The sequence below is a fragment of the Hylaeus anthracinus genome, unplaced genomic scaffold (genome assembly GCF_026225885.1).
Source record: "Hylaeus anthracinus isolate JK02 unplaced genomic scaffold, UHH_iyHylAnth1.0_haploid 11985, whole genome shotgun sequence".
NCBI lineage: Eukaryota > Metazoa > Arthropoda > Insecta > Hymenoptera > Colletidae > Hylaeus > Hylaeus anthracinus.
The window spans coordinates 418,499-431,695 of NW_026534333.1; the positions used below are offsets into that span (position 1 = coordinate 418,499).

Below are 13,197 nucleotides of genomic sequence, written 5' to 3' on the forward strand. Positions count from 1 at the left end.
GAAGATTTTTTTTGAATATTCCCGCGTCACGAATGTTTGTCAACTATAGCAAGTTTCATCACATGGTACGACCCTCGTGTCCTTTATATGCGTGCACGCTTGTAAACTCTGCAGTTTCAAATTGGCACTGCTCGTGGAACTGTTTATGGTTTCCTTTGATTTCGTATGATTCTCCATCATTTTTAATTCCAATTAAAAAGTTTTAATAATTCTTGATTAAATTGTGCGATCGTTTTGTGCAAAAGTTTTATTACCGTTGTATCGGAAGCCAAAAACTGAACAGGTACAACACAGTTTCCGATTGTTTTTTCAATTATATTCATTTCCCGAAAAATACAATCTTTCTAAGGAATAGTGTGTAAGTACAAAAAAGCTCCTGATTCTCCAAGTTTGGATTGCCTATGCAGTGCACGTGTGTGTTTGTGTGTGTAACGGTCGTTTTCTAATTTAAAGGCCAGGTATAATGTATTTTTTTATTTTGACCAATTCTTTGTTGACGAATTAGAAATTTCTAAATGGAAAATCTGTTAAAAAGCAAGAAAATTTTGTATAGGATTGTAATCAGAATCTGATGCAACATCTCGTCTCGATCCAACTACTTGGTTTTTTGCATCATCTATCGGGATTTCGTAAGGCATTTGTCATAATCTAATCACACATTTGCGTACCATTTAAATAACAGATAAGAAATTGTACAGAAAATCTGTTAATCTTAGTCACACAATTTTTGACATGTTTTTCTCTTTATCAAAGGAGTTAACCGAAGAATTCGAACCGTTATATTCGTATCCAGAAGCATTTTAATCGAATTCATCTTAGTCTTCCTTCATTATAGAGATCGTGGAAGGGTGGCTAAGTATGTGTACACATTCGCGTGCTTCGTTTTTTCACCTATCAAAGATACAAGAATGTTGTTTGCGCAAAGTTCCTTGACCTGGAGGGGGTAACCCGATAGTGGAATTCAATTCTTTTCAAATTTCGAGATCACTTTGAATATCTCATGTTTTCGTTACAATCGTCTTTCAACCTGTCACTGACCTATCCCTTTCGACATAAATTTGATAAACTTATCGACAAAAGCAATTTTGTTACAAAGTCAAAACTGACTTATTCTTCGCGATAACCCATTCAAACGAAACAATTGCGCAAACATTGCTCGTGCATCTTCCAATGGAATCGAATATTTCGATTAAGGTTGATTCACGTGCGTATATCGTCGGTTTCAGGATCGTTCGATCGAGAGAATAAGAAATGATGGATTCGGTATTTCGTACTCGGTCACTTGGTACGGCAGCTGAGGGTGTTCGCGACCAATACGCGGATGGGAGAGCAGCCAAGGTCTGGGAGGTGTTCATCGGCGACAAGAAGCAAAGAACCCAGAATTATCGAGATTTTCTGGTGGGTTTGCTACGAGCAAAAGGGTGCAATAGGATCCTAGACGTGGCCTGCGGCACGGGCGTAGACTCGGTAATGCTTCTCGAGGAAGGCTTCGAGGTGGTCAGCGTCGACGCTTCGGACAAGATGCTCAAGTATGCGCTGAAGGCCAGATGGCAACGTCGAAAGGAACAGGCTTTCGATAACTGGGGTAAATGCAACTTTAACTACAACTTCAACTTCAACTTCAACTTTGTCATGACTTTTTTTGTAAAATTTCATTAGTAAGTTCTTCTCTTAACGAGTATGTTATCGGATTGGACTCATCGTTAACCGCGAGTAGCGCAGCCGCACGATGATAATGAAGTCATTGTGAAATCTTTCGATAACAACCTCGCCTTCTCTTTTCTTTTCGAAAATTGATCCAACGTTATCTATTATCGATACATTTTTTTCTTTTTCGAATAATAGAATATTTCCAGTATGTGTTTTTATTGTTAAACTGATATCAATTTTACTTATTATTTTCTGTCGTTCCTTTCTCGCAGTTATCGAAGAGGCGAATTGGTTGACCCTGCCGAACGATATTCATCATCTGCTAGGAGAGGGTTTCGATGCGGTGATTTGCTTAGGGAACAGTTTCGCCCACATGCCAGACTCGTTTGGCGACCAACGAGAACAGAGGTAATACTTGTGCGCTGAGAATTTGCACCCAAAGGCACGACCAGCCCTATTCCTTCGGCAATATTTCTTGTTACGTCATTACAGCATCAAATATTTATAAATTTCCAGGCAAGCGCTATTAAATTTCGAGCGTTGCGTGAAACCCGGAGGTTTGCTGTTGATCGATCACAGAAATTACGATTACATAATCGAAACTGGCAACATACCCCCAAAATGCATATATTACAATGTAAGCTGTTCGAGTTATTATCCGTGTAAAGAATTTTAACATGTTTTTACGTAAATTTCAAACATCCTTCGCGTCGTATTCTTTTAAATGAAAAATGTTTGGTTGCAGAGCCAACACATGACGACTATCAAGCCATCGGTGTTGTTCGTCTCTGGGAAACCAGCGATCGTCACCCTCGACTACATGATCAACGTAGACGACCCTCACGAGGACGAAATTGGAGAGCACATCAGCGAGTTTAGGCTCTCTTATTATCCCCATAGACTGAATGTGTTCACGAACATGCTGGACGAGGCGTTCTACTACAGGGCGAAGCACACAATCTACGGAGACTTTAAGCCTCTCGATGAAGTCAAGCAACCCGGCTTCTACATACACGTAATGGAGAAACCTGTCTAAGAATCGCGTCGCTGCGATTGATTCGTTATTATTCCTTATTAAGCGATCTTAACGCCGTCTGGTGAATCTGCTTCCTGCCGAAACGATAGTCTTCCTTCAGATGCATGCCATGAGATTTTTGTGTTTGTTCGATTTCGTCACGCTGGCGTACATTCGTTTCTATTTTAAAACTAGGAATCGAGGAACCAAGCTTTTATTTTTGAGTTTTTTTTTTTTGCATTCTCGTGTAATATTTTCAAAATAAGGAACAGAACAAAAATGAAAGAATAAGGAATTATCTATCATTGTACATATTTACTATTACATTTAAAAAAAAAAATTAATTTTAGTTAATTAATTAATGTAGTTAACATTAGTACTTATCTTCTGTGAGTAATGCACCATTCGACATTTTAATTACAATTTATCGTTTAATAAATATTTCTCACTGTTAAATACCAAATATTTTTAACGCGCTAAACGCTTTTCCTATCGTAAAATTTATCTTCGAATATAACTGGTTAGTTTTTTAATTACAATTAAGTATCGATTATTAGAATTTTGTTTCTTTAAGGGGCATAGACTGATCACAAAATTTAGCTCCTCTTTTTCTGGACTGCATTTCGCATCGTGAATTATTTTTGTGTCGATTTTATTTTTTTTTACTGGATCGCTTATCGTTAGGTTTCACTTTTAATATTTTGTATGTACAGAATATTTGATAAGTCACTGGAAAATTAAAAGAGATAATATAATAAAAAAAAAAAAAACAAAGTGAACGATTGATTAATTCATCCGCATATCAACGTTGCGCTACAGCGTTCGAACACAGGGAGAGTATCGATGTTTTTAATTTGTTATTTACGGTCGCCTAATGTGTTCTATTAGTTATAAATTCGTAATGCAACCTTTCTGGCGTCACAAGGGCGACGTTAGTTGGACGTTCCAAGATAACTCCCAGAGGCATTGTTTTCAGAAGGCAATAATCCACAACTTGACGTGAAGTTTTAGTCATTTTTTATTATAAGTTCGAAAGCAGCTTTCTTTTGAGTATTCTAGCCAGGCTTCGTTCGATGCTACAATTTGACTTCTCGACGATGTTTTCGAGCGGTCGTTGACGACGGTTCGTAACGCTCCTCCGATCGCTGTTCCCAACCTATTACAGTTCGTGTTTCGAAAACAAACGGGAAGACTAGCAACGTAATACCACGGAAAATCGAAATTTCGTTTCGGTGGTCGAGCACTCTTTTTCTTTTGTCATCTAACGCTTAATGCTAAAGTGTGTTCGTTCAACACAACACTCGCTATAACTTTGCGTCTGTGCCCCGGCTTCGGTAAAATCGCTAACTTTATTTTCGAACATTCCAAAATCATTTATTACATTACCGTTTTTTATTTTATTTTCGTATTATTTACGTTAGGGTACTTCCACTCTACGATTATTATTCCAGCTAGAAAACCGATCCGTATCGGAATATTTCAAGTTAGGCGAGCAGATTGATAGAACAGCGACAATCTTTCTCGAGTCAATGTGCACGGTTTGAGGTTAACTTGAAACCGAGGTACAGACTCTCGACAGGTTTCCTATGGATGTCCTTTCCCCCGATCGGCCGTCGACGATCGCTCCGATTAACTATCAAAACTTTTCAATCCACGATGAAATCGCACATATTTATTCCTATTCATCGATAGAGTTCCCTTGCGATCTACAAGGAGTCGGAAAAAATATTTTCTTAGAAATGCTATCAACAACTGGTTTAGGAGTCGATGTTATCTTTACGAGAATTCGGTGGCGATATCTGCGAGGGAATTTTCGCAATTTCAACCGTAAAAATATTTTGAAACGAATACAAATAGTTTCCCTTAAAAATCGAACTAGCTTTCGGTAGCACTTTTAAATCATACTCTCACCACCCTTACGACATATTCTTTCGGATAAAAATCTCCACTGTTTTATCGTCGATTGAATAGTCTTGATAGAGAGAACAACAACGCAAATGACCAGCATATATTTCTTTTTGTTCGTCGTGTTTCGTTTCGCTGGCACGCGTCGAGATCGCACGATCAGATTTTTACGAGAGTTTCACAAGAAGCTCGTCCGACCACCGAGTGCTACGAGGTTCTTCTTCCTTTGACTTTTTAAACAGGGGTCGAAACCAAGTTCTTCAAGTTCTTGAAGATATCTCTCTTCTTTCCTATAATTTTCGTAACGCGTAACTTAAAATCGAGTAAAGTAAGATAAAAATTCATCCCCTGAATCATATGTATCCGATAAATGATTCGTTTACTTTATCACGATTGGATTCTTATATCTAAATTCAGTTGTAAATTCTTAACTCGTCCGCAAGTTCGCAAGTCAACACGCAGAGTCTATCTCCGACTTGGTTTAGAATCCTAACCTCAATTCGATTGATCCTTCGCGGCACTCGATAACCAAAGAGCGTTTTCGGAAATGACGAGGACAGAATTTACAAGGCCGAGGATTGATTACAGTGCAACGAGTTGCCCATATAGAAAAATGGACGAAGTGTTTTAGTTATAGCAAAATTTCCCCCCCTTCTAATAATAATATAATATAATATAATATATTTTTCTTTATTTCTTTGTTATTCCGCTCGACAGCTACTATAGACTTCTCTTAACCATTTTCACCAAAAATTCGGTACGATCACGGCTTCTTCGATCGTCACAGCGATCACTGTCGTCGTCGCAATGCGTGTGTGTACACGTGTGAATTTTTTTATTTGATAAACGAATTCTCCTTACTTTGCCTCGTCACCTTGTTCTATTGCGAAACACGCGATCTACTAGTCTTCGGTCAACTTGGTTCTTTCGCTTTCATTCCGACTAATTAATTCGAAGCGTTGCAAGCTTCGATCGACGTTAAGACAAAGAAAAAATCGGCAAGAGAACGCAAACTGTGCCGTATGGTCGATTTGAAACATTTGAAACGTAAAATGCGCAAGCGAACAAAAAGATTCTGCCCGTCTCCGTGACAACTTGTTTGTCAATTGTTGATCGTAGCAAATTACTTGCAACGAACATCGAGCATTGTTTACGTTATGCGGAAACATTCGAAAATGGAAACGAGAAGAACCTTTGTAAAAATCATTGTCTAACATCGTGTTCGGCGATAAATCAAGGACGACGACCCGTGTCGCGACACCTCTCCCTTTGCGTATGATAATTTATTATTGCGAAGTAGCTGATATAAAAAATCGTAATATCACATGTTTATCCCGCTATATGTTCTTTTTTTTTTTTTTTTTTATCCCATTTTGTGTTTCTGTTCTCACGACTCCGCGCAGCCGACAACGAGCCGCCCGTTTGTCGATGGGAAACGTGAATGTTTTGTCGTTGCATTGCCAGAGACGCGGACAGCAGAAATGCATGTCTGTATACTGCATATGTATGTAAGTATATCCGCGCCGACGAAATTCGACCCCAACGACTCGACAACGACCGTCAGTCGAACATTCAATTCGTTCACTCGAACAAACCATGTAACATCGGCAGGGTATTGTATTGGCAAGAGGTTAGCCCTCGAATACATAATAAAACGTGACACGATTTATACAGGGTATCATTTATGAGTATAGAACCCTTTGCGCTATAATTGTTTACTCAGTTCCTTACAACCTTGTACCGCGCCATGTTTTTTAGCGACACCTAGCGCGACTCGTCGAGAAGGAGAAGAGGTTACGTTTGGTTATTCTCCTCGAACGCTAGAAATGAATGGCCCTGCCTCCATCGAAAAAATAATTGCGCGTATTATTTTATCAACCGACACATCGAGTATCGCGACATCTATCTATAAACGTGACAAATATCTTCGTGTAAATTAATTAAAAGATCGAGAACTGCTCTCTGAGAGTCTTCTGTGCAAGTAACTTTGCTCTTAGCGCAACGAAATGAAAGTTATCGAGCGGATCGAACGATACATAATACGATCATCTGTCAAGTTCGAGGATGGATGATTCTCGTTTAAAATTAGTTTTCAAGTTTGGGTATCCAGTATTCAAAAAAATGATCAGTCTTTGATATTCTCGACGAAAATTAGTTGCTGTGGAAAGACGCACGGTGTCGACTTACGGTCGTCGATAGAGTCGGATCAACGGGGACGAAAAAAACACGCACGAAAAGAGAAGCTCTTGGATAGGGAACCGAGCGAAGGGATCTCCTTGCGATTCCAAATGTTGAGCGAGAAAGACGGACCGTTTGACACGAGAAAAAACAAGAGTTGGACAGCTACTGAAAGTAGCTGGGTCTTGCTCTAGATTAGTTAAAAGGCTTCGAGTCAGAGGTGTACAGAGTCGACCGTCGAAAAATTCAGCTCGTTGAACTTTGTACTTTAGGATACGAATAAATTGGAATCGTTGCTTCGTTCGAACTAAACAAAACGAGGTTATGTGTTGCTGTACGGCGAAGATTTGAAATTTGGAACTGTTACGATTCTCTGACTCGAAACCCATTTACGATCTCCCGTCAAGTCCAATCTGGCCGATTCGCAACGATTAAATGGATCGGTAGCGCAAGAATGAGTCTAGTTCAGGTGGTGTATAAAATAACGTGCAAGGACGTACAAAGGAATGTGTGTAATTCAGAGGAAGGTAATTACTCGATCGATCGTTTATTCGGTCTAATCCTCTAAAATGGTCGCAATCTCTATGCGTAAATTACTTGGAATCGCAAGCTGACCGACCTGTTTCTTTTTTTTTTTTTCAGCGTTAAAAAGGAGCAGGCGCATACCGTTTCAAGACCTCGATCGACGCGCTTTGGTGGCTTGTTGAGCTGCTAGAAAAAACGTTTTTTTTTGTTTCATTTTTTTTTCAACGGTATGTTAAACTTTCGCATTCGTTAAGTATAGAAACTACGATAGAGCCAGCTATATCGTCTCCGCACGCTAAAACCTAATTAACAAAGTCCTCGTAACTGCTCGATAATTCTTTTTTTCTTCCACCTTTTCTTGCGTAACATGAGATTAGAACTATTTGCTCTCTCTTTCAAAGAACCTTTCACACGCACACGCATTCTTTTCTTCGCGGCATTCGTTTTATTCGCTCTTATTAATATTTATAATATTTACACGCATAGAAGTCCATGTCAGCGCGTTTGCCTGTTTCCCTTCGTCTATTTCTTTCCTTTGTTTTCTTTCCTTTGCACTCGAGCGTATTTGACCTATACGAATCTCGATTTACAGCTGATGTTTTATCGAAGCGAAGTCTCGATAATTCTCGTTGTTTCCTGTACGTACTCGAAAAATACACCAAATATTTCCGTATTCGTCACCTAATTCTTTCCGTAAGTAAGGAGACCAGACTCCGAATGCAACGAACGGAACGTCCGTATGCATTTATCGAGGTTTCGAGACGAGCTTCCAGTTCTGTTCGCGGTGGAATCATCGAGACTCCTAGATCGATTTGTTATTTTCAAAAGTCTTGTCCACGCTGTTGAAAATGAAATTCCCGAAGCTGCCGGTATGTTCGCTGATCGCCGCGGTCGCCTAGGTCTTAAGCTTAAGCTAACGAAATATATCTAGCCTTAGTCGATTAATTGCTTCATCCTACTACGTGTGAGATCAGTACTTTCCATCTTTGATTGTCCTTCAGAATTGTTTCAATGGCTTCTTTCTCGAGGCGGCGGCAACACAACTAAACGGACTCGTTATTTAGCCTCGCTAATCCTAAATCAAATATTCCGTCTTTCAGGCGTCTTTATCGAATTCTTTCCCTCTGTTCTCTTTTAACGACCTCGCCGAAAATACGAGAAACAAACGGAAGAATCGCTCGACGATTCCTAGTAGGTGCAAACGCGCTGTCAAGGAAACACGCGCAATAATAATATGAATATCTATACATATATATATATATACATATATGTAATACATATGTATATATATATGTATATGTGTATATGTGTATATACACGCTGTAGTTACAAGATATATACACCTAATATTGCTGTTCGGCTTCCGTGAATGCCGTGTACTTACAATGGATTGCGCCGATCGCTTTCACTGGAGAGGCAAATGGCTCGATTTACACTTTTTGTTCTCGATTCGAAGTGATATCTGGTCGGTTCCGTGGTGGACTGATAACGAGGATTTAGCGATTGTGTTGGCAAACCCGAGAGGTATCGCCCATTCGCGAACCGTGGGTGCGAAGAACTGCGCGCGCGCGCACAATTAACGTTAACACAATTAGTTAGATATTTTCAAGGATAGAAATAAATGAAATTGAAGATCGAGAGAGAAGAATATCGTCGATGTTATGTTCGACTGGCAGATTGGGCGAAAAAGTCGACCGGAAAGGATTAGCAGGAACAAAGCCATCTGTCTGATCCAGTGGAACGAATCTGAGTAACCTATCGTACGTGGGATTAGGTCATGTTCGCAACGTAACAAAGTAGAGTGTTCTCGAATCGTGTCCCTTGGGCAGAGATGGGCATAATTGTTATCTAGATAAACGAAAATCAAAAGTTGTATCGAAGGTTAACAAAATTTAACTTTCCAATCGAACAAACCGCTATTCGTTGATTTTATTCGTTATCGAGTATTCGAATAAAATGTTGCCCTTCTCTGGACATGGCATTCTCTGAAAACGCGTGCACCCTCCCAGGTGTCGTCTCGATCGCACGTAAACGGAACGCAACTTCTCGAGGCGTGGGCGTGGGTCAAATTGACTTCCAGTAATATGTCGCGACACAGAGCAATTCGAAACGCATCGTAAACTTGAATGTGTACACGAAATCGTGGTGGAAAAAATCGACACGACGACGAACGCGTTGATCGATTTTAAACAGAAAAAAAAAAAAAAATAAATAAATAAAGGTAACCTGCGTCTTCTAGGCACGTTTTGTCGGTTAGATTTTTCCCTCAACCACCCACGTTTCTCGAGATACGGATGCTGCCGACAGTTATCGAATCGCTCCGTACTCTACTCTAGGTCTTCTCGAAAAAGATCGGTGAGAATACTTTCTGAAAGAAGAGCGCTGGGAAAGGAGAAATGCCATGAAAATGAACTTTTGGGAGGACTTCTGTTGCCTCGATTGCCTTTCAAAAAAGTTTCTCTAGTTGTATGGTTTTCAAAAATGGAGGTAGTTTGCTAGAAGGGACATTCTGGAAGGCCGTATAAGAGCAATAAAAACGTTTAAATACTAAACAGTTAGAAACTCGGAAATCAAAGGTGATAAAATCGAGACTACGTTTTCCTCGGAGTTAACTTCGATAGACATTTCTTTCCCCGATGGAATTTTCCTCCTGTCACAATCGATTTTTATCGGGTGCGGTTTAATGAGACGGAACAGTCGAAAGGCTATTTATCGCCGTTCGCATCGTCGCGTATCCATCTTCGAAAATCACGAAAACAGACGGCGAACTAGTGGCGCCAACACGTGGCAGCAAACGGCGGCAAACAACGCTACCACGCATCTTGATTTCTTTTTTTTTCCAATGTTGGGCCAACTCTGCGTTCTTTGTTACGAGCCTTCGGCGTGCTTTCATTCTCACACCGTTTCCGGAAACGCGTAAAATCCCGTCGTTTGTGACAGTTACCCCCTTCCCAATCGACGCTTTCGTTTCGTTTCACCCTCGTTCCTAACCTTTTACTTTTCTTTCCCCGTTTAATTTGCTTTGTTACTTAACATCTATCCCGCGCCTTCACGAACCTAGCTCTGAGATCCCCTAAGATGCGTGTAAACCTACAATTACAGTGTGTGAGTGTGTAGGTACTTTATGCAGAACGTGAGTATTCTGGAATAGTTTCTCTTTCTCTCGCTCTTTCGCTCTTTCGCTCTTTCACACGCACACTCTCGTTTTTACGTTCGATGTCTCGAAGAAGCCGTCGCAAGCACTTAAACAACGATAATAATTTCATTTGTTTATCGCTTTTTTTACTTTTTTTTTTTTTTTTGGCCATGCAAAAATATGCCAAGTTGATAGCACCGGGAGCGTTTCCTCGCCGGTATGAATGTCGCTCCCCCACGCTTGCTTTTCGTATTTTGTTTTTTTTTGTGGTTTTCTTTTTACATTTCGACAGAATTTCTTTAAATTGTACTAGTACTTTTCTCCGTCCCGGGTTCGTTTCGCGCGTGTATACCGACGACTTTCGGTAAAAGCTCGCAGAAGATTTCGCGAAGCGGGTTTAGCGGAAATGCGCAGCGTTCTTAAAACGTACGGCGGTGAAATTACAGTTATTTACGGTTAATCGATTTTTTTCTCTCGAGAGGAATAGGCGGAGGAAGGAAGGGGGTGGGGTGAAGAATTTTCGTCGCTTCGTTGAAAGAGTTTGCCGCGCTGGCTGGCTCGAACACTCGAAGAACACCGTTCGAAGGATGCAACCTTCGTTCCTTCCCCGTGCTACCAAAGATCTCGAACGCTGGGAGTTTCTCCTTTCGGTGAATCCGTGCCAACCGCCGAAAAGTCTGATACGATCAGCCAACCCGGTGCTTCACGGACTTGGTGCACGTACTAACCGAACGTCACGGAGGTTACGCGACGGAAACCGAACGTCGCGGTCGTTCTCGTCCGATCCAAGCCCGGTCGACGTCTCGCGGGACGAATGGAACAGCGATACGAAAACACGCTGTAAAATCGGAAGATCGTCCGTAACTAGAATGCCAAAGCTTTGTAAAATTGCCGTTAAAAATTGTTGAGCGGTAGCGCGCGCCATCCTCCACCGTACAGCCTTTGACCACTTCCCCTACGTCCTTCCAATGCAAACTTCTCCGCGGCGTTCCTCGGGCCGAGTGCGTTCTTCCGAAACCGCTAAAGCGCTCCGTCGTTTCGCCAAGTAGTTTACGGCAAAGTAGGAACTTGGATTCGCTCCTCTGTGTATTCTCCGCGTTCCTCGGAACGAATGTAATCTTCCAAAAAAGCCAAGGTACTCGGCCGTTCCTCCGTTTATGTACCGCCAAACAGGTGCTGGGGTCGTTTCCTTGTACACCCTTGCCGTGGCGTTCGTAAAAGCCCGTGACCTTTACCAAAAACGCCGAGGTACTAGGTTGTTTATCGCGTGCCATGGATTCGAAGCTGCACCCCTCTGGAACGTTTGCTCGAATTGCGTATCGTCTGTTCCAAAACTGCCGAGGTACTTCATTGTACCTGCGACTGGTTCGAAAGGCAAACACTTGCCTTTCTTCCAAGACGATTCCAATGCCAAGGCTTCGTTCGTTGTTCCAGCGTTGACCGCGGACTAGGAGCCTGGACGAGCGATACCCCGAAGCCTAACGGCGCGGCGGGGCAAGTCCAAGACTGGTTCGTTGTTCCGCCATGTGTTTTCCTCAGAGCAGGAGCCTCGAGACAACCGGCCGGAGCCGCAAGAACTTTCACAAGTACTCTCTGGGTCTAGGCGGTGGTCTCTTTCTGTCGGACCTGTCCGCGGTGCTGGGCTCCCTGTCGTCGGTGCACTCGAGCATCTGCGTGGTCTCCGTGGCCTCGGACGGGCTGATGGGCTGCGTGGCTAACGGCGCCAGCGGCGCGGCGCCCTTGTTCCGCGACTTGCTCCTTCGTTTTCTGAGTATCAACGGGCCCAACGGTGTGGAGTCGTCACCGCGGGACGTGGACGCCTGCGCGAGCCTCTCGAGAAGCTCCTTGCTCACCTCTCTCGACGAGCTCTTGTATTCGGTGTCCTTCAGTCTCTCCGACTGCTGCGACTGATGGTGATGATGGTGATGGTGATGGTGCGGCTCCTGAGGCTTCGAGATTCGCTCCGTGATGGTGCCTTGCTCCCTGTACCCGTCGCTGACCATGGTGGCCACGCTTGCGGTCGCTATCGTTACCTTCTGCTCGACGTTAACCCCGCTGCTACTCGACGTTTGCGTCGCTTGAGAACCCTGCTGGCAACTGGACGAGGTCTGCGCTTGACCTGGCTGGCTCGAAGCGGAACCGTTGGTACCGCTCGCGAACGTGACCTTTGGCTGGGCCGGACTGATCGCTGGCAACCGATTCATCAGCGTCTGGAGAATGTCCTCGATCTTGGCTAGTCTTTGATTCACGCGTTGCACCTCTAATTTCAGGTCCACCTTCACTTCCAGCACCGCTGCCAGGATCTCGCGATCGTGGCTCGGCTGCGTGGTGATCAGCCCGTCGTCGTAGCTCTCCAGCCGTCGAAGCTGCAACTGCTTCGAGTCGGCCGCCGCCGTCTGTTGCTGTTGCTGTTGCTGCTGCTGCAGCTGCAGCTGTTGCTGCTGTTGGCTATCCTTCGCGGTTTCCGTGTCCCCGGCTTCTTCGATGGTACCGCTCAGCTTGCCAAACTTTGGAAACACCTTGTTGCTGCCGGCGCTCGAACCTGGCCGCGCATCTCTCGCGCTCAAAGACCTCTTGAACGTATCCGTACCAGTCCCCGTTTCGCTCCCAGAGTCCAGACTCGCGCTACCTGCGCGACAACAAAAATAACTTGAAAGTTTAGCGTGAATCCAATTGGATTCGATTGGCTATCGATGGTACTTTTCCGAATGCAGTTCTATTGTTCGAGACAAAGGCTGGAGGCTGCGTGGTATTCCCAGTGGGAATTTTTCACGCGCCTATACGTCAC

At 43.0% G+C, this 13,197-nt stretch overlaps 2 protein-coding genes and 1 long non-coding RNA gene across 13 annotated transcripts in view; 1 reads left to right on the forward strand and 2 right to left on the reverse strand.

Annotated features, from left to right (window-relative positions):
* The first annotated feature begins 165 nt into the window (after positions 1-165).
* Positions 166-3,439, forward strand: LOC128886556 (glycine N-methyltransferase). 2 transcript variants are annotated; one of them, XM_054141534.1, is made up of 5 exons: positions 166-283; positions 1,227-1,585; positions 1,923-2,058; positions 2,167-2,287; positions 2,396-3,439. In XM_054141534.1, the coding sequence occupies exons 2-5, from the start codon at positions 1,252-1,254 to the stop codon at positions 2,684-2,686; spliced, it is 882 nt and encodes a 293-aa protein (XP_053997509.1). In that variant the 5' UTR covers positions 166-283; positions 1,227-1,251; the 3' UTR covers positions 2,687-3,439. The 2 variants fall into 2 exon arrangements, with proteins under 2 accessions (XP_053997509.1, XP_053997511.1); XM_054141536.1 differs by lacking the exon at positions 166-283 and adding an exon at positions 337-358.
* A 2,502-nt stretch (positions 3,440-5,941) lies between these two features.
* LOC128886564 (uncharacterized) lies at positions 5,942-9,239 on the reverse strand. Its single transcript, XR_008459865.1, has 2 exons — positions 8,658-9,239; positions 5,942-8,479 (listed from the first exon to the last, which is right to left on the reverse strand). It is a non-coding gene; the product is annotated as an uncharacterized LOC128886564 (long non-coding RNA).
* A 1,414-nt stretch (positions 9,240-10,653) lies between these two features.
* Positions 10,654-13,197, reverse strand: part of LOC128886566 (potassium voltage-gated channel protein eag) — a 57,133-nt gene continuing 54,589 nt past the window's right edge. For all 10 annotated transcript variants that reach the window (XM_054141563.1, XM_054141561.1, XM_054141559.1 and 7 more), the window contains one exon: positions 10,654-13,038. In XM_054141563.1, coding sequence (XP_053997538.1) covers positions 11,990-13,038 — 1,049 coding nt within the window. In that variant the 3' untranslated portion in view covers positions 10,654-11,989. The remainder of the gene's footprint in view (positions 13,039-13,197) is intronic.

Bases quoted from the DNA above. Each gene is read 5' to 3' on its own strand.
- LOC128886556 (XM_054141534.1), top strand. From the start codon at position 1,252: ATGATGGATTCGGTATTTCGTACTCGGTCACTTGGTACGGCAGCTGAG. The intron at 1,586-1,922 runs GTAAATGCAACT...CCTTTCTCGCAG, and splicing joins ACAGGCTTTCGATAACTGGG to TTATCGAAGAGGCGAATTGG. The intron at 2,288-2,395 runs GTAAGCTGTTCG...GTTTGGTTGCAG, and splicing joins CAAAATGCATATATTACAAT to AGCCAACACATGACGACTAT.